General features: G+C 43.8%; 1 protein-coding gene across 2 annotated transcripts; it reads right to left on the bottom strand.

Moving 5' to 3' along the window:
• SDHAF3 (succinate dehydrogenase complex assembly factor 3) lies at positions 1-24,341 on the bottom strand. 2 transcript variants are annotated; one of them, XM_081882879.1, is made up of 3 exons: positions 24,230-24,341; positions 21,347-21,604; positions 1-325 (listed from the first exon to the last, which is right to left on the bottom strand). In XM_081882879.1, exons 2-3 carry the CDS (start codon positions 21,527-21,529, stop codon positions 122-124), a joined length of 387 nt encoding a protein of 128 aa, XP_081739005.1. In that variant the 5' UTR covers positions 21,530-21,604; positions 24,230-24,341; the 3' UTR covers positions 1-121. The 2 variants fall into 2 exon arrangements, with proteins under 2 accessions (XP_081739005.1, XP_081739006.1); XM_081882880.1 differs by lacking the exon at positions 24,230-24,341 and adding an exon at positions 24,031-24,214.
• Between the last annotated feature and the right edge of the window lie 2,744 nt (positions 24,342-27,085).

Genomic DNA, 27,085 nt, shown 5'->3' on the forward strand with positions numbered 1-27,085 from the left:
TGAACATCAGTTTCATTTATTCTTTGGGCAGAAAATCTCTTCCAAAACAGAGCTAAAGAGGCACCAAAAACAAAACAAAAACACCCCACCACCCTACTTAAAGCATATCCAAAGTAATATGTCAATTTTTGTGATCTGTGTCATCCAAAATATTAAACTGTCTCTTGGGTTTGGTAGCTTCTTGCATCAGTTCCTGGAGCTGCCCAACTTGTTCATCTCGTAGGGCATGAAGCTTTTCTTCTGGGAGGTGGGACCCAAAACGAGGATGACTTGTAGAGTTCTGTGCCTTTGGGTTAGTTTGTTGCGACAGCGTCGCTGCATAGTTCTAAAAAGAAAGAAAAAGAGGAAACACTTCAGGGATTGTGGATTGGACCCACGTTAAGGAAGTTTACGAAGAATGAAAGCTCCTTGCTCGTCTCTTCCTTGAGCCCCCCTAAAAAAACACTCTCTTAAAGGGCAGGGACTCTTTTGAACAACCTGGGAGCTGCTGGAAGGAGGTGGTGATGGAAATTCTTTTCCCTTTTATTTGTAAAGGATTTTTAATTTCATTTTAGAATATATACAAAGCTGAAGGAACAATTTTAATAACCAGTGAAAATTAAAACATAAAATAGCAGAACTATAAAACAGGCACATAAAATAAATACAGTTGCATATGGGTTAGGTAACAAAGTGCGGTCGTGAAAGAAAGCAAGAAAAGCAAGGATAAGAGTTAAATAAATAGTGTTAGTGTTATTTGGTTGCCAAGTATAGTTCCAGATTTGTCAGGCTTGTGCTGATGGTTGTCTTGAAAATGATGGTTCTGGTGTATATGTAACTAAAGGAATTCCAAATCATGTAAAACGTGTCTGAGGGCTCTAGTCCATGTCAAAATATCAGATTCTGTGTAAATTTCTCCATCACAGTTATATTCCAGAGGGAGTAGAACCAAGAGTCCAGTGTAAGATTTGGGGCTGTTTTCCACTGAGTTGTGATCACTTTTCATGCTGTCAAGATCATATATAACGGCAGGAAAATGGGTCTCAGAATCTATAAACTCGATCAACAGGATCCCCTAACAATGTAAGAAACAGTAAATATTGATGGTGAAAATAACAATGTAGGTCAATTTTTTTTTTAAAGAATATGAAATGAACCCATATTGTAGTCAAATAACACTGGATAGATGAAAAGCAAAATTTCCCCCTTGAAGCTGAACCTAGAATGAATGTATTATAGCAACATTGCCGAGATCTGTGGATTGTTTCATTAGTTTCCCAAAGCCAAAGTAGAAATGAAACTTCTCATGAGTGGAAAATGGGGCCTTAAAGATGCAGGGCTTGAGCAAGCCATTATGGTCCTGCAATTCAGAAATAGCTTTTCAATTTAGCACTGGAAATCCAAGAACATGCATCACGTTAGGTTTTTTGTTTTGTTTTGTTTTAAATGGCTCTATGCATTCAACATCCTTTCCACACATACAACCTATAGCGTTGCGGTGGTACCAATCCTACTGGATTGTCGTTCCCAGAGAGTGTTGCTTGGGGAATGTTTTTCATTCAATGTGCGGTTCCACAGGGCTCAGTGGACGTGCTAGACCAGTGTCTTGCCTCGATAATGGACTAGATAAGAGCCAACAAACTGAAGCTCAAACCAGATAAGACTGGGGCACTGTTAGTGGGTGGTTCCCTGGACCAGATGGGTGGAAGATTGCCTGCTCTCAATGGGGTTACACTTCCTCTGAAGGAGCAGGTTCGTAGCTTCGGGGTACTCCTGGATCCTTTGCTGCCGCTCGAGGCTCAGGTGGCCTCAGTGGCCCACAGTGCCTTCCATCAGCTATGTTCCTATCTGGACAGGGACTGTTATCTATGCTCTGGTAACCTCAAGGTTGGTGTTGTATGAAGGGCTGCCTCTGAATATGGTTTGGAAACTTCAGCTATTGCAGAATTCAGCAGCCAGGATGCTCACCAGAGCAAGACATTTTGAGCATATTACACTGATCCTGGTCCGACTGCACTGGCTACCAATTAGTTTCTGGGCCCAATTCAAAGTGCTGGTTTTGACTTATAAAAAGGCTCAGGACCACAATACCTCAAGGACTGCCTCTTTCCATATGCACCTATCCAGACCGTGAGATCATCTTCTCAGGACCTTCTTCGTGAGCCTCCTCCTCGAGAGGTCTGGAGAGTGGCAACACGAGAACGGGCCTTCTCTGCAATGGCTCCCCATCTGTGGAATGCTCTCCCCAGGGAAGTTTGCCTGGCGCCTTCATTATACACCTTTAGGCACCAGGCAAAAATGCTCCTTTTTAACCAGGCCTTTCTTGATTTGATTGACATCCTATGCCCTTTTAAAATGTGGTGGGTTGGGTTGTTTTTTTGGGGGGGGCGTTATTGGGTTGTTTTATTTTGATTATATATTTTGTGGTTTTATATTTTGATTTTGTTCTGTGAACCGCCCTGAGACCTCCGGGTATAGGGCAGTATATAATTCAATAAAAAACCAGATAGCTGGCTTTAAAAAAATAAGAATAAACCCTTTAGGTTCCCAAACTGGTCTGTGGACCTCTGTTTTATTTAGATGATCTGCAACGTGTCTATGGATTTGTGGACAAAGACGGGAGACGGCACATTCCTTGCATTAAATATTCATATTGATATTTAATTGCACTTTTACTGGTTCTTTTATTTGTTATATTGCATTTTATTGTGCTATAATTTGAAGTCTGAGGAATTAAAATGGTAATACAATAAAGTACAATATACAATCAATAAAAGAAGCAATATAAATACAATTGAAAGTCATGCAGGCTCTTGCCCAGCGCATTACAATTTGCTACAACAGGCAGAAAAATCATTTAAGTAGTCCGTCAAGTCCCTCAGCAATTTTCAAGTGGTCCATGAAGGAGAAGAAAGTCTTAACAACCACTACTTTTGTACTCAGTGCTTGACGGTCACGATGCCAGCCAATTAAGTTTATTTATAAGTGTGGGGGAGTGTAACATCTTTTGCATTACCTGATATTCTCTCCTCCTATCTTGAGGTCAATTAGGCAAGATCTGACCTTTGTCCATATGATTCTTTATTTCCTTGGTGATAATTGTGTCCTATACACAGAAGCAGTTGTGTATTTTGCTCCAGCAGCTTCTAATATTAGAGAAGAATTTATTAAGGGGGATATGTAAGGGTGGCATTGAACAGACATGGCGTTATAATTGCAGTATGGCAGGGTCTTCTGTTTATATTCCTGTTTGTTGCCATGGTAGCCATGAAGGAATTGAGGTAACGAGGGACTTGTTTTATTTATTTTATTTTATTTTCACAGATAACTTATTGAAAGTTTGTAATGGTTTATCCCCCCCCCCCCCTTATATATTTATTTATCTGCTGCTGTTTCCGATGTTGAAAACAGCTTCACACTTCAGGTAGTTAAAACATGATGGGTGGTCGAGAAGCATCAATGTTTATAGAAACCTGTAGTTGGCCATCGGCTGCCAACTACATTTTGGTATGTTCAGTTTGATTCCCGAAGTATTCTATCCAAATCCATTCTGGATCAGTCTTAAATCCCTAGTCATGATGTGCCTATTTTTCGCTCTATAAGTCGCACCAGACCACAAGACGCACCTAGTTTGTGGAGGAGGAAAGCAAGACAAAAAATATTCTGAATCTCAGAAGCCAGAACCGCAAGAGGGATCGCTGCGCAGTGAAAGCAGCAATCCCTCTTGCTGTTCTGGCTTCTGGGATAGCTGCGCAGCCTGCATTCGCTCCATAAGATGCACACACATTTCCCCTTACTTTTTAGGAGGGAAAAAGTGAGTCTTATAGAGCAAAAAATACGGTATATATTTACCAATAAACCCCATTAACTCACACGCAGTTATGCACACTTACGTCCCATTGCTTCTTTATTTTCTATTCTGTGCATGTGTGTGTAACTAACTGTGGTCTGAATTTTGGCTAACTTACTTACTACAGTGGTACCTCGGGTTACATACGCTTCAGGTTACATACGCTTCAGGTTACAACCTCTGCTAACCCAGAAATATTACCTTGGGTTAAGAACTTTGCTTCAGGATGAGAACAGAAATCGTGCTCTGGCAGCGCAGCGGCTGCAGGAGGCCCCATTAGTTAAAGTGGTGCTTCAGATTAAGAACAGTTTCAGGTTAAGAACAGACCTCCGGAACGAATTAAGTACTTAACCCGAGGTACCACTGTAACTTAAGTATGTGAAGCGGGAGAAGATAATAAAGATACATCCTTCCTATCAACGCAAATAAAAAATACCAGCATACAGACTACAGCAGAGGTTGGGAACCTCAGGCCTGGGGCCAAATGTGGCCATCCAGTCCTTTTTAAACTGATCTATGTGACTCTCTTATGGCCACACCGTTTCCCAGCCCTCCTCCACTCCCTTTATCCAATGGCTTTGCCTGGCTCTGGCCTTGAACAATGATAATGCGTCCTGCTTGTCTAGACAGAGAGATTTGAGGGTGGAGTGGATAATGGTCCTATTCATTGCCCCACATTAATTTTGCCAGTGCTATCACCCACCATGGTCATGTGGTTCTCAGAGGCTTGTCCTCACCCTGAAAATTCTTACCCATCCCAGTCATAATAATAATAATAATATTTATACCCTGCCCATTGGCTGGGTTTCCCCAGCCACTATAAGACACCAGAAATTTTAAGAATACATTCATCATATCCTTTATATAATTGTCTGCTTGGCTAATACTTTCTTAAGATGCACCTTTAAGAAATTTTATTAGCAGCTTTCTTTCCAACAATGTTGATTCTCTTATCTTTTTAGCCTAATCATATATCCTGTCAATGGATGCATTCTGAAGCAATTGTTTCAAACAAAGTTATTCCTCTGTAATCTTCATAAGCCTCATTGCCCTTCATCTTACTGATGTATTTTGATAACCGAAAACGCTAGAAACATTACCAGCCCATCAGGTTAACTTGCTATATTTTCTTTTCACTTTTGCAATGGCTACAACTTCACAGCAGCCCACACTCCGTAAGAAATTTAAAAGGATGTATTAAGATTTCAAAAGAAACACTTAAGTAGATCAAATTATAGAATCAATTAATGAAGCTAATTTGAACTGACAGTTACTTTGCTTTTCAATTTGAACTCCTGTACCAAGTCACCAACAGCAATTTATCATCAGGTTATTTCAGGCTGCCTTTGTTAGTGAAATGAATCTATTAAACGTATCACAGGGTGAGTGGGTTTTTCCCCCCTTTTGGCAAAGGATAGAATGTTTTTCTGTGTGTTTATTTCCTTTGCTTTTAAGTAAACAAGGACCACACTCCATCCACCCACTATGGATATTTGCCAATCACGTTGATTGTCTCGTCACATTTAGACAGTCTTTATCAAACCATGTCACAAGTGTCGTTGTTGATTCCCTGATCCTTAGCAGCATCAGTCAACACCGCATGGGAAACTATGTGGACAAGATTTACTTATGAGAATCAGCAATGAGGCATGATGAGAAGGGGGAGCCTACTTAAGACCACTTTCTCATTCAACACAAATAAGGGTATAGAAGAGATGAGCTCCAGGCTCCCTCACTGCTCTTGCCTTTAGAAAATCAAATTACTGTATTGTTTGTGTTTGGATTTCTTAGTGGAAAGAAGTCTAGCCTCCTGCCAAGCTCATGTACTCCATCCTAGTTCCTCTTTGTCCAATGCAGATCATTTTGCTTCCAGTTTTGATTAAACGAGCCCAACAAGTTATGGTTAATCGGCATCATGAGTACAGATAAAATTATCACAAGTACTGCTGTGCCACTTTTCTGACAGATGGGTAGCTACTGCTTACTAGGAGAGACATGGGGCATGGAAATGGCAGGAGGTCAGTGCAGTGCAAATGAATTGGCAGGGACAAAAATAGATGGTCCCATGCCCAGCATCTTGTGCCTCCCGGTAAGTAACAGTGTTTCAGCTGCTTCTGAAAATTGTGAATAAAATCATAGATGATTTTGAAAAATGAGCATTAACCTTGCAACCGCAAGCTGGCGTAAATTGAGGTATTATTTCATTTTCTGGCACCTATGGATTCCATTACTTATGGGAGCCTTTCAGACAACCTAACTCCACTTGATTCCTGCCCATAGGAAACTACAGAAATCAGTATGTATTGGGGAAGTGGGGAAGGTTGTCTGAATCCACCAATACCTCCAAGGAGTCGGGTGAGAAAAAATGTGTGGATCTGCCCAGAAATTCAAGTATCAAACAAATTCTCGTTCCACTGCTTGTAAAGGATTGCTGGTGCCTAGAAGGGTTATGCTCAGGTTTCTTACTTTCAGTCTTTGAGCAGCTGAAGTCAATGACAACTAAGTACTGAAGGAAACTTAGTTCTCAGTGTTCCATAGTCAAGAAGTAAGGCCAGTTATGAAGATCTCCAACCTTAAACAGCAAGAATGGCATCCTTGTAGGCTGGGATGTTCAAAGAAACCAAAAGGGAATTGGATGCTCCCAGTCCATTGGGGGGGGGGAATGAATCTAGTACTGTACTAATTTGGGGATCCTTTTAAAAATTCAATTGATAGAAAGGCTTGCGCAGTTCAAAGACATTTGGAGCTTTGAAAAGCATCACTTCCGCACTCTGGGTATTTCAAAGTACTCCACATGCTAATGGCAAAGAACACACAGCAGCTGAGTTGTATCTCGCCAGAATACTGAACAAGTCAGACAGAAAACCCTGTGGGAGTGTTCACCCAAAGAAATAAGCACATGCTCATTGGGTAAAAGAACTTTCCCAAATCATGTGAAAATATTTCTACTGTACACAACAAGCACTGGCAAAAAGAATAGGAGAGCTTCCTTTAAAACTTAACTTGGGATCTACTGAAACTGACCACCTTGTTTTGAGCTGAAGTCTAACTACACGTTTCATGCAAATATACGTACTGTTTTAATATCGCGTGATGGTCTTTTGCTTGAGAAGGGGAGGAATGTAGAGCATCCCACAGCTTCCTGTGGTAAGGAAGACAATTTCTGCATCTCCTGTGTAAAATCTTGTTTTGAACTGAGTCTTCCTGTTGGTTGGTTGTTTGTTTGTTCATACCACACATTTCAATGGATTTCCCCATCACTTTCCTAACCGCAAAAAGATGGTTTCTTTTTTCCCCAAGTAGGTTTCTTGCACTAGAATACCTGAACTGGGCAAACTTAAATTTATCAGTATGCACTTGGACCCCTCGCTCCTATTCCAGTATGTTTTTAAATGTGCCAAGAAAAGACAGTTTCCAAGCCAACACCACTGGCTTCCCAGTTGCCAGATCCAAAATATAAACATTACTGATTCCAGATGGCACTTTCAACTCATATAATCCATACATTGCTTTGACTCAGTATTCAGTCTCGCTCTTGTCAAGAACAAATCTTTTATTTCCACAGAGAACTGCGTTCTGCTTTTACTGTCACAAAGATTCATTGCAGGGAGAGGCCAGATGCATGAGAAATGATCGCAGGGAAGGATATCTAATCAAATTGCAACACAGACTTCTTCTTTTTAGGACAGTATGAAAAAAATAAATCCTACTGACTACAGAAACCCAGTAAGTGTGTTACATTTTTGTTGCAACGTGCACATCCAAGGGATTGCCCCTAAGCAGAGCTTTCCAAATTCGGTGTCACGACACGTTAGTGTGTCAGCTGCATTAGGTGTGTTGCACAAATGCTCCCCGTGCTCCTCCCGGGGCTGGAAAGGAGTTAAGTTTAACCTCCGGTTTGCTAGTAAAACTGAATTACTATGTTGCAAAATGATGCATGTGGAAAAAAGTGTGTCATCACCATGAACAACTTGCAAAGCTTTGGACTAAAGTATTCTTAAAGCATTGTATTAAAGAAAAATAGGATTGCCAAATATTTTGAGCTTTGTATAGCATGCCTACCTAGGCACCTGTAGATGTCTGATGCTGGAGGATATGAGCTGCTGTAGCAACTCCTATGTACTCCCTCTTTGGGCTTGCTACCTGTCCCTCTGCCTAACTTGCCAAGAGACACAAAGTAGATGAAGATGAAAGAGACAGATGAATGGACCAGGGAGGGGCCAGGTGGAAGCAGGTGCAGCTATCTCATCTACTGCATCACTGGCTGTATGTCCAGCACCCTGGTTGTTATGTGGCAACCCTACTTATATACCCCAAGGATGGGGAATATGTGACCGTCCAGCTTGTGTGGAATGCCAACTCCCTTTAGTCCCCCAACCAATGTAGGCAATGGGCAGGGATGATGGGAGTTGTCATCCAACATCTGGAGAGATTATCCATCTCTGCTATACACCCAGAAATAGCAATTCAAAACATCATTTGCTTTTCCAAGCATCCTGCACTTTCCCAATAGATTTCCCCTTGGGGAAGCAAAGCAGCATTCTTCTCCATGCGTTATTTATTTATTATTAGATTTATAGCCCACCTTCCCTGCAAGGAGCCCCACCGAACATTTCCAAGTGAAACACACACAAATTATGCTGTTAAATACTGAATATTTCTAATTTCCAACTCAATATACAGGAAACACAATAATGACTACTCGTTAGGAAGAAGCACAGAAGAGCTCAAAAGAGATAAAATGTTATGCAAATGTTAATTCATTTATATGCAGGAGGCTATTTGTCATGCCAGGATTTCAATACAAAGTTGTAAGGTTAAGCCTGCCCCCCCCCTTTAAGTTTCGAAAAAGGAAAAGCTTTCAAATACTCTTTAAGCTCTTGACAGCAATCAAACAATGTGCGAGCCCTGCCTCCTGAAAAACTATGTAGCTCTGGAAGCTGCAAATAAAGGAGTGTTTAAAATGAATACACCTTCTTAGAAATAAAACAGAAATCTCAGCTTCTTCTCCTCTGCCTTAGCTGCCATAGCAACGTGACTTGCTCTCATACAATGAAGCATTCTCTACCTTTGCAGCCCTGAACCAAGAAAAGTTAAGCACGGCGTGTCATATTAATGAGTTTTGCTTCACTTAGATACACCAACATTTTGGTTATAGCCTATAGAAAGGGTATAACCTAGTTGGTTTGCAGCCTAGTTGGCCCAGCACATAAACCATGCCCACCTGCCCCACACACCCCATACCTGACATCAGGTGACACTGGGTGTGGGGCAGGTACAGGCACAGCTACAGTTAAAGGGAGGTCCTGATTGTTCCTTTGAAAACAGAGCTCCCTGGCAGCGCCGACAGGGAGCCCCTTGGGATTGGCTGCACTAAGAACTTCCCCATCGGGGAACGTGCTTCTTCCAGCACTTTAAACCACTTCTTCTTACTTCAAAGTAAATGTGCATAGGATTGATGGGGTGTTAGGGACTGACTCCAAGCACAGATCCTTGAAAGACTGTGATCAGTCTTTCCACTGTGATCAATGGCTCTTACTTCCAAGGAAACAAATTCTACATACCCCCTTGCGCAAATTAATTGAAACAATGTAGTTTTTTGTACAAAACTCACATATACATACATTATTAACCAGTATGACCTCTGCTATTTTTCAGCAGCATTTTAACACGGTTTGGCACAGAGTCTACTAGTTTAAAACAGTCACTGTTGGTTTTCGGATCCCTGTACCACACTTGAATCAGCGCCTGAACGAGCTTCTCCACTGTCATACAGTCTACAGCACGGAGACGACTTTTGCATATAGCCCACAAATTCTCAATGGGATTTATATCCAGGGAATTCCCTGGCCAATCAAGTACCTGTATTTGCTGCTCTGTCATGAATTTCTTCACCACTTTTGATGTGTGACAGGAGGGTAGGTCCTGCTGCAATATCCCAATACCGTCAGGATATTTCTCTCTTTCGTAGAACCTCAATATATTGTGGCGAGTGCATCATTCCTTCCATTGGCTGCAGGCTTCCGACACCATAATGCTCAACTGACTTTTCGTGTTTGTTTTGAGTACAGGATTAGGAGTAAGATAGAAAACATGCTTTGTTTCAATTAATTTGCACAAGGGGGTATGTGTGTGTTTATTTAAAGTGCCTCGGAATGCTGCAGACCTAGTCCTTTGGGTTACTCCTTTATGCACAAGAAATTAGTTATTACTTTTGTCTTTTCTGTTTTATCTATATATATATCTACTCACACACAGTTGCAGGGAATTAATTTTAGTAATGTATTCACACATACACAAGCAGAAATATGACTACTGTTTTTTCTTGCGCACAATATCTGCAAAACAATTTTATCTAAAAAGCCGAAGTGTCATCAATTTGGAATTTCATTATCTTCCTGGAGAAATGTTTACCGCTACCGCTCTCAGAATTACCTCCTTCGTTCCAGTTTCTAAGGAACTGTTTCGATGCTATCTGGACAGAAATGCAAACAAATGCATACATCGGGGGGGGGGGCGTACCTGGTATGTTGATAGAGGCTGGCAGGCACTGCAAGGCATACTATACTCTGGGAAGCTTTAATTAACCAATGGGATAGACTAATTAGGAGAAGAGCATGATGACACCAACAGCGGAGCTGACTCTGAACACATTTGATGGGGCAAAAGAACAAAGGCACTAAGCAGAGACCACAAACCAAATCCTAAGCACCTATTCACACAGCAATTAAAACCCATTACAAGCTATTATCGGTTTTCCACCAATTAAGCTCACATGCAGTTCTTTGTTATTAATTCAGCTGCTAATGGATTCTATAAAGCAACATCTACAAAATATCTCCCCTGATAGATGCATGTCCAGATCCGAAGAGTTATGCACATAGGAAAATAGCAGCCATGAACCACACAGAAATCTAACACGTGTATACATAGACTCAGATCAGAAGATGAGAAAGATGGCAGGTCATTGTTTCATTAAGTGAGAACTAAGCAGGCTTGTCTTTAAATGTGAACTGAACTTCTCTTGTTCCTGTACCAGGGTCAGGATCAGGGAAAACAGGCACAATCCTGGTCCTGGTACAACTTCTAACAAGGGTACATATGACATATCTGTTTTCAGTTCATAGAGTCCTTTCTACAGGTCAGTGTGAGAAGCTGCTGTCACAGACACTGTTAGGTTGGCGGGGAGAAAATCAGGGGAGAGGGGTGAGGGAAGAAAGAAGTGGGCAGTGGTCTTTCATTCTTTTGCTTAGTGTACTTAGAGCCAGTGTGGTGTAGTGGTTAAGAGCGGCAGTCTCGTAATCTGGTGAACCGGGTTCGATTCCCCGCTCCTCCACATGCAGCTGCTGAGTGACCTTGGGCTAGTCACACTTCTCTGAAGTCTCTCAGCCCCACTCACCTCACAGAGTGTTTGTTGTGGGGGAGGAAGGGAAAAGGAGATTGTTAGCCACTTTGAGACTCCTTAAAAGGTAAAGGTAAGGTAAAGGGACCCCTGACCACTAGGTTCAGTTGTGGCCGACTCTGGGGTTGCGGCGCTCATCTCGCTTTATTGGCCGAGGGAGCCGGCGTACAGCTTCCGGGTCATGTGGCCAGCATGACTAAGCTGCCTCTGGCGAACCAGAGCAGTGCACGGAAACGCCGTTTACCTTCCCGCCGGAACGGTACCTATATATCTACTTGCACTTTGACGTGCTTTCGAACTGCTAGGTGGGCAGGAGCTGGGACCGAGCAACGGGAGCTCACCCCGTCGCGGGGATTCGAACCGCTGACCTTCTGATTGGCAAGTCCTAGGCTCTGTGGTTTAACCCACAGCGCCACCCACATCCCTTGAGACTCCTTGGGGTAGTGATAAAGTGGGATATCAAGTCCAAATTCTTCTTCCTCTTCTTCTTCTACTACGTGCAGAGTTTTTGTGTCAGTGTTGCGAGGATAGGTTCTTGAATGAAGACCTCGTTCCCCCCCCCAAAAAAAAAATCCCAGAGGGGAGCAGTGGGAGGGAACTGGCGGCCATTTAGATGCTGCCAGAACTACAGAGCCCATCATCCCTGACCCCTGGCCATGCTGCGAGTCGGAGTCCAAAAACATCTTGAGGAACACGGGTTGCCCTCACCTGAACAAGTGTAGGCAATCAGTGTTGCATAAACTGCATCAGATTGGGGGGGAGGGTGTCTGTGTGGTGTTGCTGTGATCTTGCCTTTTGCTACTTACCTTTGTAGCACAGGCGATTCCTCGCTTACAGGAGGGTTACATTCCGGGTCTCTGTATGCATAAGTGATATGCGTGTTAAGCGTGCAGCTTCCCGCCCAACAGCTGTTGAGCGGGGTAGTGTGGCAGCCACAAGAGCTCCTGCACACCATTGGGGAGGCCTTGCGAGTCTTTTTTGCCTCACTGGCGTCGTCTTCGGGCCCTGAGGAGGGTCTCCTCGCAAGCCACAAGGCCTTCCCAGCCCTCTCCCGCCATTTCAGCTCGAAATTTGTGTATTTATTTCCCAGCGCCGCATGTATGCGTGAGTCAACCGCGCACAAGTGGGGGGGGTGTGTGCCTGTACAAGCTATTTCTGTCAAACACACAGCGATATAATGCTATTCTTTATCTTTTAAAAAAATTGCAAACACGTTCAAACCTATGAATTAAACCCAAAATGAATAATATCCAACATGGCATCATCTATTTCAAAGTGCCAAGCGAGAGAAAATGTGTTTAATTCTCTATCAAATTAAATATTTATTCTCCGCCAAGGGAACAATTAACGTGTCAATCCATTATGTCTTTCTCTAGTCTAATAAGGAATTGCCAAGTTTTTATATATGGGGTTTTTTAAAGTGTTTTTTTTTTAAAGAAAAGATTTCTCTGTTCCAGTTTGGCAAGAGACAAATTCAAGGACGATAAGGCGATCAATCAGTGCAAGTGGCTATTTTCTACCTTACTCTTGGAAGCAGCATGCCTCTGCATACTAGGTGTTGGCCAACCTATGTGCTGTTACTTCCCATAGGCATCTACTTGGCCATTGTGAGACCAGGCACCTTCATGTATTCATATGGAATAGATCGGACTTCCTGCAACTTTGGGTCCCTAAATGTTGTTGGGACTATAATCCCCAACCAGCATGACCAAGAGTGATGGGGACTGAAGTCCAAAAACAACTGCGGAACTCTATGTTCTTCTCCCATGTTGTAGCCAATGATGGGGAAGCTTGGCTGGATGGACCACTGGTCTAATAATGTCTTCCTCGTCCAAATAATGTTATTTTTCATCCAAAATATAATCTCGGCGTATACTAGGCTTCCTTTCCCATTGACCTCCCTGCCATGCAGTAGTACCATGTTGGGCGTCTGAATTTAATGCAACTGAAGTGAAACTCGACGGTTCAAATTAAATGCTCTCCCATTACATTTACTTGTCACCAGAAGCAATTGGGAAGGTTTCTGATGCTGCACAGAACACATGAATTCTCTTGAAAAGAGCAATTCAATCACAGTCCTTAATACGGTGGTGAGGAAGAGTGGGGAGCAGCTGTCTCTATGGAATAGTCAAGAGTTATTCTCTTTGTAATAGCTAGACTGCCCTGCTCGGAGATCCTCTTATTTTTTTATTTTTTTTGCTAAGGTAATGGCTCACAGGGCTACTTCTCTAACAGTCAGGAAACAGCCTGACACCAGAGGAGGAAGTTCAGAAAGAGGTATCTATTAAAGCTTTTAGAACTGCGTTCAGATTCCACAGAGAGCACTCCCTAATCTGAAGACGGCTACGTAAAAGTGACAGCTCTTGAGAACATGATAGCGCAAGGCAAGGAAGAGAATAGATAGGAGCATCTGAGAAAATGGGATACAGAGCCGACAACTAAATTCTCATACCATCACTGAAGCCTAGTTGTGACACTGATTGTGGGGAGGGGGGGTCCAATTTTGGCAGAGCGGTTGCCTTTGAATCAGAAGCCTTTTTCTTCCCTAAGCGCTTGCATATTACTAAGACTCTGGTACAGACACAAGAACTGAAGCATTCTCATAAACACATCAGAGGTGAAGGATTGAAGCAATTATCCTTTAATGCTCAGATAAGAAAATAGTTCGTCTTTGGATCGTAATATGTTTCACCAGTAGTTTACACCAACTTGGACCCAGACCACTAAATCAGGATCATGCCCCTGCTTAGAGGAAGGATGTTGAGGGCCGGGTAGGGGAGGGGGTGATTTCTGACAATTCATCATCATTTATAATAATATCCCGCCCTTCCTTCTGAAGAGGGCACAGGAAAGCAAACACATAAGCATAAAAAGGATTCAATTAAAAATAAAATAACGTATTTATTTTATTTTTAAAAAAGTTCAAGTATGTCTTCTCCCTGAAAAGCTGCTTCAGAGAGTTGGGCAGGGGGCACCAAAGCAGTATTAGAGGTGCTGCAAGGGGGGCGGCTATCAGAGGAAGGAGAATCTGCAAAAAAATGGCTCCCTGACTCTCCAATGGGTGTCTTCCTACACTCTGGATCCCACCTATAGACCACACACCCATGTCCCCAGCTTTGAGTTTTCAAGACCACTAGAATCACTTTTTGCAATAAAATATATTAGCTAGGTAGATAGCAATTGTTTTCTTCTAAAGTGCAAGACTTGTCCCATGTCCGCATTCACCCCCTTATTGTCTTTATTTTGACCAAAGGCATGCAAATCCTTCAGCAATATATCAAGGAAAACTGTACTTAGTGTTCCTTCATGCTCACTATGGGGCTGAGAGGAATCATTTTTGAGTTCTAGACTCTTAGTCAATAGGTGCGTGTGTAAAGAAAAGAAAACTGAACCAAACATCTCTTTTCGTAAATGATAAAGTAACTGAACACTGACAGATTATTATTATTATTTTTTTAAAAAAATGTAATTGGCTAAATTATTTAATTGCATTCATTTTCTCTCTCCCTCTCTCTCTGAAACTGCAAATTAAGCAATACAGGTCTGATCCTAAATAAATAAAAAGTTTTCTTTCATGAAGTGTAATGATATAAGCCCAGCTCAAAACTGATTTAAATCAAGAAGACTCATTCCCAAGAGACTAGCTTGGATCATTATTTTAATAATGGCAAAATCAGAAAAAGGGAGAGGTGATACAAAGGAAATAATGATGAAAGTTACCGCAGCAAAATGGAGCCCATGCTGCGTAAAGAAACTTATTGTATCCTAAGTACTGTATATATTAGGCATGTACACTCAGAGGAGCAACCGAATTTCCCACCACATCAGTGAAATCACAATGAGACCTTTTCGTGATGCCTTGGAGCTTTTTATATCAGAAAGCTTTTTAAAAACATCACCCAGAGGGAAAATCCTTTCACACACACACACACACTAGCAACATGGTAAAGCTATGGTGGCTATTATTTAGCCTCCAAAGTGCTTAGGAAAAGCCATATGTTGAAACCCTAGCTTTGTTGCTTCCATCCTAATTCCTATTATAACGAACTGTATTCAAATTAAAAGACTGTTGCAGTTACAGTGATACCTCGGGTTACAGATGCTTCAGATTACAGACGCTTCAGGTTACGGACTCCACTAACCCAGAAATATTACCTTGGGTTAAGAACTTTGCTTCAGGATGAGAACAGAGATCGTGTGGCGGCGGCAGCGTGAGGCCACATTAGCTAAAGTGGTACCTCAGGTTAAGAACAGTTTCAGGTTAAGAACGGACCTCTGGAACGAATTAAGTTCTTAACCCGAGGCGTCACTGTATAAGGGAAAAAACTATAGTTCAGAGGAAGAACACATGCTTGCATACAGAAGCCTATACTAAGAGCCAATTCTTTATTTATTTATTTTAAAGGGCATCTAAAAATCACAGAAACCAAGAAATGTTGAGTTGGAAGGGACCCAAAGAGTCATCCAGTTCAACTCCCTATAATGCAGGAATCACAGCTGAAAGGTATAGGGATGGGCCATAGCTCAGTAGCACAGCATATGCCTGGCACGCAGAAGGTCTCAGGTTCAATCCCCAGCGTCTCCTGTTAAAAGGATCAAATAGCACAGAGGTGAGGAACTACAACTCCCACCACTGGCCATGTTGGCTGGGGCAGATGGGAATTGGGAGTCCACAAGCATCTGGACTGCTACAGGTTCCTCACTCAGCTCTGTGCCACCTGTCAATGCAACAGGTTCTCTGCTCCTGGCATCATAGATAATGGGAAAGGCTCTCTGCCTGAGAGAGAGTCCCTGCCGATCAGAGGAGACAACACTGACAGACAGGAAGTCTGATCTGGTCGAAGGCAGATCCCAGTGTTTCCGCGTTTATGGAAGCCTTTGGGTGATGCTGGAACAACAAAGCATCTGGCGATGCTTGCTTCTCAGGTCAAAAGCAGCACTAATCAACCCCACCGTGCTACGGATCATGATGACAGGCCAGAGCAGCTGTTGCCTGACCCGCCTTGGCCACATCTGTAGCCAATTCATGAGCGCTGTGAAACACCTGGCAAAGGCCGTTGGTGCCACCGTGTGGAAAGCTCCACGAACTGCACACTGATAGGACAACATCACCACAAAAGACCCATTAGCAGAAACCGGTCAATTGGTTGTGGTGGCATAGCTGCCATTTTAAAAAGCCCACTCTCCTGTTGTTCTGGAGCTGGGGTTGTCATCTCCCAGGGCCGGTCCTAAAGGCCCTACCTAATCTAAGTCCTTTTCTTTAATCTCTTGGGACCTTGCAACACCCACTGCCTTGGGAACAGACCGTAGTTCAGTGGTAAAGGATCTGCCTGTCAAGCAGAAGGTCTCAGGTTCAATCCCCAGTGGCATCTGCAGGTAAATCTGGGTGCTTGAAACCCTGGAAAGCCACTGTCAGTGTAGGCACTACTGAGCAAGATAGACCAATAGCATGACTCATTATAAGGCAGCTTCTTATGTTTGTCTAAGACAGGTCTTCCCAAACTTGGCTCTCCAGCTGTTTTTGAACTAGTTGGAGACCTAAGTTTGGGAAACCCTGGCCTAAGGAAACAGAAAGTGGTCACTCCCGGAACAGGACCACAAGAAAAAATACTCCCATGCCTTTCCAGTGTTTTGCTCCCTTGCTTTGACCCCCTGTGCTCTTCAACCTTGGGACCTCAGATGTTATTAGACTAAGGTAAAGGTAAAGGGACCCTTGACCATTAGGTCCAGTCGTGGTCGACTCTGGAGTTGCGGCGCTCATCTTGCTTTATTGGTCAAGGGAGCCAGCGTACAGCTTCCAGGTCATGTGGCCAGCATGACTAAGCCGCTTCTGGCGAACCAGAGCAGCGCACGGAAACACCATTTACCTTCCCACCACAGCGGTACCTATTTATCTACTTGCACTTTGGTGTGCTTTTGAACTGCTAGGTTGGCAGGAGCAGGGACTGAGCAACGGGAGCTCACCCCGTCGCGGGGATTCGAACTGCTGACCTCCAATCAGCAAGCCCTAGGCTCTCCTAGGGGTGTTGGGGTTTGCAGCGCAGCAAACACTGACCTTCAACAGGTGGGTCAGGATCTACTTACTTGGGTGTCACAGCCTGATTGCAACAGCAGCACTACAACTATTCATATATAGAGAGTAAAAATAATAATTAAGTAGTGGCTTCCCAAATGCATCTTTGAGTCAAAGGCAAGTCCTGGATTTGAAAAAGTTGAAGACTACTGCAGTAAAGCATGATGACTGATAGCCTCAATGGCAGGAGAAGCCAATGTGAGAAGGCACACAGATGTTGCTGGACTCCAACTCCCAACAGTCTCAGCTCGAATGGCCACCAGCCAAGGAAGATGGGAGTTGGAGTCCATAACATTTGGAGGGTACCACATTGGTTCCCCCCTGCTATCTTGACAGATACTCCATCTGCCGGTGTAACACCTCCCTCCCCCCCCCTTCAGGAATCTCTCTTGGGCCTATGATCCAGAAACAAATAAAGTATTCTCATTTCCAGCATTTAATGCTGAGTAAGAGAGCAAGAATAACATAATTACTTGTAGGTGTACAATAAAGTGTCTAAAGATAGCCTCCACGACAAGAGATCTGAGACTATTTTAAAAGTTGGGGATTGTATAACTTATTGTTTCATAGAAAACCACGGAAATATGTGTCCAGTTTCATAAAGTTCTTAGAAACAAAAGGAAACCTGAGCAATGCTTCTTGTCTTTAGTGGGGCTGGTATTTCTTCACTCAGCACAAATCTTGGAGTATATTAAGTAACTCCCAGTTTCTTTTGCAAAGGAAATAATGCATAGAACCTACAGTGGTACCTCAGGTTACATACGCTTCAGATTACAGACTCCGCTAACCCAGAAATAGTGCGTCAGGTTAAGAACTTTGCTTCAGGATGAGAACAGAAATCGTGCTCCGGCGGCGTGGAGGCAGCAGGAGGCCCCATTAGCTAAAGTGGTGCTTCAGGTTAAGAACAGCTTCAGGCTAAGTACGGACCTCCGGAACGAATTAAGTACTTAACCTGAGGTACCACTGTATATGGATGCACATGGACTAATGGACCAGTCAGCATAATTTCTATTAAATATGTAAGTTGAGGCTCTGGCTACAGAATTCCAGGCAGTACACTCACTTTTGCACCATGCCTACTTTAGCCAACTCTATCTTACATAGTGTCCTTTTTCTGCAAAACAATTGAATTTTCAGCTTGGAGTGGGTAAGAAACAAAAGTATGCAGGCAAAAAAGCAATCTAACTTTCTTACGCTGTAAAGCAGTGATGGCCAAACCTAGCCCTCCAGCTGTTTTAGGACTACAAATCCCATCATCCCTGACCACTGGTACTGTTAGCTAGGGGTGATGGGAGTTGTAGTCCCAAAACAGCTGGAGGGCCGAATTTGGCCATCACTGCTGTAAAGGCTTGCACGGATGAAGAAATGTTGACTCAGAAATCAAGCCGGGGCAGATCACTATAGCAACGACCGCACAATCTCCCCTTTGAACTTCAAAATGGTGATGCACATTCTTTGGTTAGCCATGTCTTCCAAATTTGCCAAGCTACGGTTTATGAACCACAGTTAACAACCAACCACAATCTAGGGATCAAAAGCAATGCTAAACCGTGGCTGGTCAAAAATGGAAGCGAAAGTGGCCATGCCAGAAAAATGGGGAGAAGGGGAAGTGCACAAGTCCAAGTCTTGCCTGTGTTCATCTCTTGTCACGATAAACCAGAGCCATAGAGAATTAAGTATTACCTTTAATCGTTATCATTAATTTCTCAACCAAACGCAGTTATCACACACAAGGCTTTGCATGACTTATGGGCTGTATGACTTATCAACGTGAATTCAATAACACTCTTGGGTAATAGCCACGATCAAGCCACGCATGCCAACTGCCTCTTTGTTAAGAGTGCCAATTATTTTAATTAAAAAGTAAGCATGTATTATATCGGAAGAAGGATGTGCTAATAATAGATGCCGCTGATTGGATCTACCTGAAGAGCTGTATTTCCACATAAACAAACAATACTTTGTTTGTACACCTCACTCTGGCATGAATACTTCCCTGTGGCTTTCAAGATAGGACCCATTAATCTGAAAGCAAGTCTGAAAACATAAAAAATTAGCCTGCTAACCAAGACTCCCAGCTATTTCAAAGCTAAAAACAACCACACACCAAAAAAAAAATCAAGGCTGGGAGGAAGGGAATGCAATGCTTTGTGCCCTCTGCAAGTGTCTTTGCCTAGCCAGAATGTGTCTTTGAACTATAAAAATGTCCTTTGCTTGCCGGGCTAGAGGGCAGTGTTCAAAACTCCCGTTGTTCTATGCACATTTTGCGACAGGAAATTTCATTAGTGTGAGCAGTTTCTGAGCTCTGGGCACAGTACTGTGCCTAAGTTTTCAGATTAAAACTGCAGAGTGGAAGGAAAGGAGGACCTTTTTCTGCCTCCCCACTTCCAGCTACACTCTGAAGACTGGAGAAGAGACCTTCTTAAGAATATTAGCACGGTGGGAAAGGGAAGGACTTGACCATGTGAAAAATGAACATAATATTTTTGCTGCAGTTCATTCCTTTTCAGCTTTGTATTCTCGTTATAAAAAAAGCACGTCTAGACATTCCGTTGTTGCACCCATAACCTAGGTTTAAGGTGCCATTTAGCTCCTAGCTTTCATATCTCTTTCATGATGGGACGCGGGTGGCGCAGTGGGTAAAACCTCAGCGCCTAGGACTTGCCGATCACATGGGCGGCGGTTCAAATCCCCGCGGTGGGGTGCGCTCCCGTCGTTCGGTCCCAGCGCCTGCTAACCTAGCAGTTCGAAAGCACCCCCCGGGTGCAAGTAGATAAATAGGGACCGCTTTATAGCGGGAAGGTAAACGGCATTCCGTGTGCTGCGCTGGCTCGCCAGATGCAGCTTGTCACGCTGGCCACGTGACCCGGAAGTGTCTGCGGACAGCGCTGGCTCCCGGCCTATAGAGTGAGATGAGCGCACAACCCTAGAGTCTGGCAAGACTGGCCCGTTCAGGCAGGGGTACCTTTACCTTTACCTTTCATATCTCTGTTTCCAACACTGCTAGACCTCTAACATTCATATGGCAAAACCAAAGGAAACAAAGCACTGGGCTTGGAGATCTGAGTTCAAATCTCACCCACCGCCATAAACTCCCTAGCTGGCCTGGATAAGTTCAACAGGATAAGCAGTGACTAAAAATGAGAAGGAGAAATGGGGGGGGGGACTAGTTTTCCCTTATTTTTCTGGGTTTCTTTCCAGGACTTTGCGTCTTTAGTAGTGACGTATCTGAAAATGAATAGTGCTCCTACAGCTTTCTGCACACCTGTAGTGGAAAACGCAGAAGGGAAAAAATTGAAGATGTGTAGGTTTGGCCCTAATCGACACAGGTAGCGGCTGTGGAGACATCCAGCCCCACCTGATTGAGGCAGGTACAAATAGCGCAGGACAATGTGGTGAAGTAGGAAGAAGATGATGGATCAAATGCTGTTGAGGCTGTCTATGGCGTTGTATGTGGATGAAGGTCTGATGGGGAATTGTTCCTTTGGGGTTATTTCTCATTGTAGGAAGGTTTACTATTGAGGGTTTTTTGTTGTTGCTGATGTTGAAGGAGGTTTTCCTAGCACATTCAAATAAAAATATTTTTTCCCTCCTATACTACCAAATATCCTTTTAAGGAACCTGCAGTTAATTGGCAAAACAACACCTAAAGTGTATAATGTCAGCAGATGCACTTCTAACACAGGAGTATCCAAAAGGCCAGCAGACACTGGCCTGGTTCAAATGACACGGTAAGCTTTGTCTACAGCTCGCGGTTAAAGAGGAGAGTGCTTAACAATGGGTGCGTTCAGATGATGAACTAAGCTGGGCCTTGGCTTAGTTGCAACATCACAGTTTGCTAAAAGGACTGCCGGGGTAGCAAAACAAGTGCAACCTCCTCTGTGGGAGCCTGCATGTTTAAGCATTCACACTAAACCATGGTTTGGCTTAACTTTATGTGTGAAAAAAGGCCAATAAGATATACATTTACAGTGAGTAAGACAGACCCTAATCACATCCCCATAAACTGAAGCAGGGCAGAGTAAGATGAAAAGATACTTGCCTCCCATTCCCGCAGGAAGCACTGAGCCTCTTCCGGACCAACAGATCTGTGTCTCCTGAACTCATCTTTCACATACTGGTCTCCAAGGGTCTTCAACTCCAGTGGCAACGCTCGGTGCAACTGCAGGATCTTCCTGTACAAAGTCCTTACCCGGGAGACATGATGGTTTAGGCTGCCTGGCATAACCGCTGAGAAATGCCACCAGGCTAAACAGGACTATGGGGGGTGTGGCTGGCTGCGTCTGGGCCAGTGTTCGCCCTGGGGAAATAATTTCAAAGGCCAGTAAGTTGGATGAAGGAGAGAAAAGGGGCAGCTTTGTTAAATGCCTGCTGCTGAACTTGGGGGTGAAAGTGTTAAAGGTACAATTGGGAGAAATTAGATTTGAATTTGCATTTAAAAGGTAAATCTAAGTTGCACTTTCCGAAAAAACATCCAAACTGAAACGCAGCCATCCTTTTGAAAAACTCTCCGGGCTTTCAGACAGGGATCTTTCCCCAGCTCTAATTGGAGATGTGGAAGATTGAATCTAGAAAAAAGCAGATGCTCTCTCACTAAGCCAGGGACCTCACCTTTCCACTACTCTGGGAAATGGCTTGACCGTTGAACCATTATGGGAATTGCAGCTCTGTAAGGGGAATAGGGCGACGCGGGTGGCGCTGTGGGTTAAAACACAGAGCTAGGGCTTGCCGATCAGAAGGTCAGTGGTTCAAATCCCCGCGACGGGGTGAGCTCCCATTGCTCGGTCCCTGCTCCTGCCAACCTAGCAGTTTGGAAGCACGTCAAAGTGCAAGTAGATAAATAGGTACCGCTCCGGTGGGAAGGTAAACGGCATTTCCGTGCGCTGCTCTGGTTCACCAGAAGCGGCTTTGTCATGCTGGCCACATGACCCGGAAGCTGTACGCCGGCTCCCTCGGCCAATAAAGCAAGATGAGCGCTGCAACCCCAGACTCAGTCACGACTGGACCTAATTGTAAGGGGTCCCTTTACCTTTACCTTTAAGGGGAATAGGAGTCTCCTGACAACTCTCAGCACCTTTAACAAACTACAGTCCCCAGGATTATTGGGGGGGGGGGGTCATGGCTGCTTAAAGTGATAAGATACTGCTATCTACTTTCTCTCCAAAATGCTCAGGGAATCCCCCAGATGCAAGAGGTTTGCCACTTCAGAATGTGATTAAAATGGAGGAACCGGAGCTCGTGCCCATAACTGCATTGTCCTCGCATGGTTATTCCCCCACATTCCTAATGCTTGGAGAGGCCTAGGGATGATGTGGAAACCTGTGTCGGGACTGGAGCACTTCAGGCTGTCAGTGGGGTGGAGAGAGAGAAAGAAGGGGCTGAAGTGTTTGACTGTTTGTCTCTGCACAAAATTAAAACAAAATCCCTGTACACAGAAAGCTAGCATGTTAGGGAGAAGCATCAGGCTGGTTCACTGTGTATAGGAGGCGGTTTGGCTTTGTTTTTAAGTGAAGGGTTTTTCCAGCCGCAGTTTGTTGAAAGATGTGGAGTGTTGTTGGGGGACCCCTATTCCCCTCTCAGAGCTACAATTCCCAGAGCTCTCTGTGCAGTGGGATGGCTTGTTAAACTAGACTGAGAAATATAGCTGAGGGGAATAGAGGCTTCGTAACAACTGTCAGCGCCCTTAACAATCCACATTCCCCAGAATTCTTTGAGGGAGGCCAAGACTGTTTCAAATGGCACCATAGTGCTTTAAAAGTATGGTGTGAATGTGGCCTAGTACAGAGCAGATGCACACATTTTGCTAGTCAAATCTCGGTTGTCAAAATTATCGGTTCCTGCACTCAAGCGGAAGCTGCGACGGATGTTCGGCTTCTGAAAAACGTTTGAAAACCAGAGCATTTACTTCTGGGTTTTCAGCATTCAGGAGCTGAAACGTTCCAAAACGTTTCAACTTGTTATTCCTGAGAACTAGGTTTTCGAGTGGTCTGAACAGTTTCTCACAAAACCCTGTGAAATAAGTGCCTTGGTTTGCTGTGTGCCAACCCAGTCACATTTGAGAGGTTTCAGGGTGGCAATGCTATATATGTCTCCTCAGAAGTAAGCCCCAGTTTTATTCAAGGGAACTTACTCAGCATAGTCGGTACCAAGTTTGTTCCTGCCAATCATCTGGCTCCATATAAGGCAGTTTCCTATGTACAGAATGGGAACTCTAACCACACTTTCGTATATATAATATTTAAGCAGAGTTTGATCAAACAGTGGTGGAAGCTTGTCCTTTGCTGAGTTTTAACTGTAGCTTGGATGAATTAAATCACAATTAATACCACCCCTAGTGGAAGGACAGGAGACCTGCAGCTTACCAGATGTTGCTGGACTACAACTCCCAGCATCCCACACCACTGGCCACGCTGGGAGGGGCTAATGGGACTTGGAGTCCAACATCACCTGGAGGCCCTTCAGAGAAACCCATGCTTCCCTCTCACTCTACCTGCTGACACCCGGGTCAATGGAAGGCTGTGATCCTGCACACCCCCAGTGGGACTTACTCCCAAGCAAGCGTGCGGCAAGAGGGCTGCGTAACGAGGGGCGGCCGATTCGGGAGTGAGCCCTACGGATCACAGTGGGGCTTACTCCCGAGCAAACATATCGAAAACCACGGGTGGACTGCGGGAGAGCGTTTCCAAGGAGCCCCTGGAGCAGCAGACTGAACTGTGGGGCGCTTACTCCGGATCAGACGCCGCTATGGACACCAAATGGCGGGGATCCAGAAGAGATCGGAAGGCGTGCAGCCGGGGGGGGGGGAACAATCCTAAAACGCGCGCAAGGAAAGGGCGGGCGTCGGAGACTCGCAGCCCCAGATCCTGAGGCCTCCGGGTCTGGGAAGGCGACGTCGGGGGGGATCCCGGGGCCGCGAGTTCGTTACCCGCAAGGCGCTTCCCAAGGACAGGCCGGAGAAGTAGCAGCCGAGTCGGGTGGCTCGCAGCCGGCGCAGTCAGGCTGGAGCACCGGGGGGCGGCATCGCGCCTTAGCTCCGCCTCGGAGGAGGGCAGGGCTGAGCAGGACTTCTCCGCCCCTGCGTTGCGCTTTGAGGGACAGAGGTGGTGGGGAGACCGAGGGAGTTGCGATTAAGTTTCTTTTTTTAAAGAGAGAAGGACCTGTCCTAAAGCTCTGTGCCCCGATGGGTATCAGGACGCTTGCTCCTTATTGCGTTTCCCAAAGGGCACCATCCGCTCACGCCTGCAAGAGGGAGGTGCCAGGCTTTTTTGCGCCCTAGGCAAGGCTAACTACTTGCTCTCATGTTGTTGTTTAGTCGTGTCCGAGTCCGACTCTTCGTGACCCCATGGACCAGAGCACGCCAGGTACTCCTGTCTTCCTCTGCCTCCCGCAGTTTGGTCAAACTCATGCTGGTAGCTTCGAGAACACTGTCCAGCCATCTCGTCCTCTATCTTCACCTTCTCCTTGTGCCCTCCATCTTTCCCAGCATTAAGGTCTTTTCCAGGGAGTCTTCTCTTCTCATGAGGTGGCCAAAGTATTGGAGCCTCAGCTTCAGGATCTGTTCTTCCAGGGCTTATTTCCTTCAGAATGGAGAGGTTTGATCTTCTTGCAGTCCATGGGACTCTCAGGAGTCTCCTCCAGCACCATAATTCAAAAGCATCAATCCTTCGGCGATCAGCCTTCTTTATGGTCCAGCTCTCACTTCCATACATCACTACTGGGAAAACCATAGCTTTAATAAGCTCTCGCGCACACACCCAAAATTGCTATTCATTTAAACAACCTTAAATCAATGATCTTCTCTTTCCGTGGTTCATTCTGCATACTACACATCCCTGCATATTTTACATGAACTAAACCATTCAGTAATCCATTGTTAACGCCATCAAAACTTATTTACACTGTTGAATTTATCTTAATGCTAGCTTCAGTTTTCGAGATCGGATGTAGAAAAAAACGAAGAGCATAAAACTTGGAACTGCTAAATTTATTTTAAATGGCAAGAGCAAGTAATATAACCCTCTTTGATTATCTTTCTCAAATACAAAAGAAAACATTTTTAGCACCCAAAATGATTTTGGATAACCTTGTGAATTCTGGTGTTCAAATAAAAGTCTCTTAAAAGTTTCAAGTTCAGGCACATCAAAATCTCACTTAGTGTGTGTTTTCCATTGCAAATTTTGTCACTAATTCCTTCAGGTCATGTGTCGAAGCTTGGGGATATTCAGTTGATAAGCCAACTGGTCTCTTTTGGAGCATTGTTGAGCTTATGTAAGTTTTTATAAGTCTAAGCTTTGAGAAGCTGTGTTCAAAATATGAAATAAAAGTAAAATACCAGAAATTTATAGATATAACAAAAACGAATGTGTATAAAGCTGCCCCTCAAATGTCACTATTTACATCCCTCTGAGGTTTCCAGCCCAGTGAGGACCTGGTATGCTGGCTGACAGGCGGGGGAATGGAGTGCCATTAAGGGGCATGGAGGCTGAACAGAAGCCACACTGCAGGTGCATGCCTTTTAAATGAACAACTTCCTCCAAATAATCCTAAGAACTCTCATTTACCCCTCACAGAACTACAGTTCCCAGCACCTACACTTCCTAGGATTCTTTGGGGGAAAGACCTGTGCTTTAAATATGTTGCAGGTCCAATTTGTAAATCTTTTAAGAACAAAAACTTTGGCTGCAATGCTGTATCAGTTTGCCTGGAAATAAGTACCAATGAAAGCAAGACCCTATCAGCCTGTCCATGTATTAAGATAAGCGGGGAGACCCTACATGCAATCCTACCACCAAATGAAGTTTGGGGTTGGGTGGGCACATGACAGGGCCTTCTCTGTGGCTGCCCCCAGTCTATGGAATGTTCTCTGCCAAGTCTATGGAATGTTCTCTGCCTCACACTGACATTTTATGCTTTTTTGTCAGCAGATTAAAAACACACATTTTTGCCTTGCGGAGAAGGATGGGGTTGTGGCAATACGTGTTCCTTCTGCACAATGTTGTTCTGGTTACATTTCCATTTATCTAGATTATTTAGATTCAGATATCCCAAATGAAAAAAGAGAATATTCTTAGATGCTACAACTGCAGCAAGAATGTTAATAGCTAGAAACTGGAAAAGTGAATTAGTACCAACAAAAATGTAATGGAAGGGTAAATTATTTCAATATCTCAAACTGGCAAAAAAAAAAAAAAGCCGGAGAAAATTAGGAGACAGCCTAACCAAAAGTTCCAAAAGTAATGGGAAATTTATAGAGATTACTTTAAAAAAAGTGCCCCCAAGTCAAAACCTGGATTTGCTTTGATTAATTTTCGCAAACCGTAATATGGATTATAAGTATAGTATGTGGAAAACAGTGGAAATGATGAAATGATAAAAGAAACAGTTTAACAAATAGACAAAACAGACCCGCTTTGAGGAAGACGGAAGTCTATTAGAGAAGAAAAGGAATTTGGGATAAAGATTATGGTGACATAATGCTGTGTGTAAGAATTTATAGATTTATGGTTTTATGTGTTTTTTTGTTTTTGTTGTCATGTTATTATTTTGGTTACTTTATTGTATGTATTTGTTTATCAAGTAAGAAAACTAATAAAAAGCATGAAAAAACCACATCTCCAGTTATCTAACTTGCATATTACTTTTATATTTCAATAGAAATCACTCATAACGTTTTACAATGCTGTGCATTTTAGATCTGATATGAAATTGTTTTATTTATGGATGTACTTCCACCCTGTTTGGGGAAAAGTGGATTTTAAATGTTGCAAGGAAATTTAATAGC

This window comes from Podarcis melisellensis, assembly GCF_964234715.1.
Source record: "Podarcis melisellensis genome assembly, chromosome: 12".
Taxonomy (NCBI): domain Eukaryota; kingdom Metazoa; phylum Chordata; class Lepidosauria; order Squamata; family Lacertidae; genus Podarcis; species Podarcis melisellensis.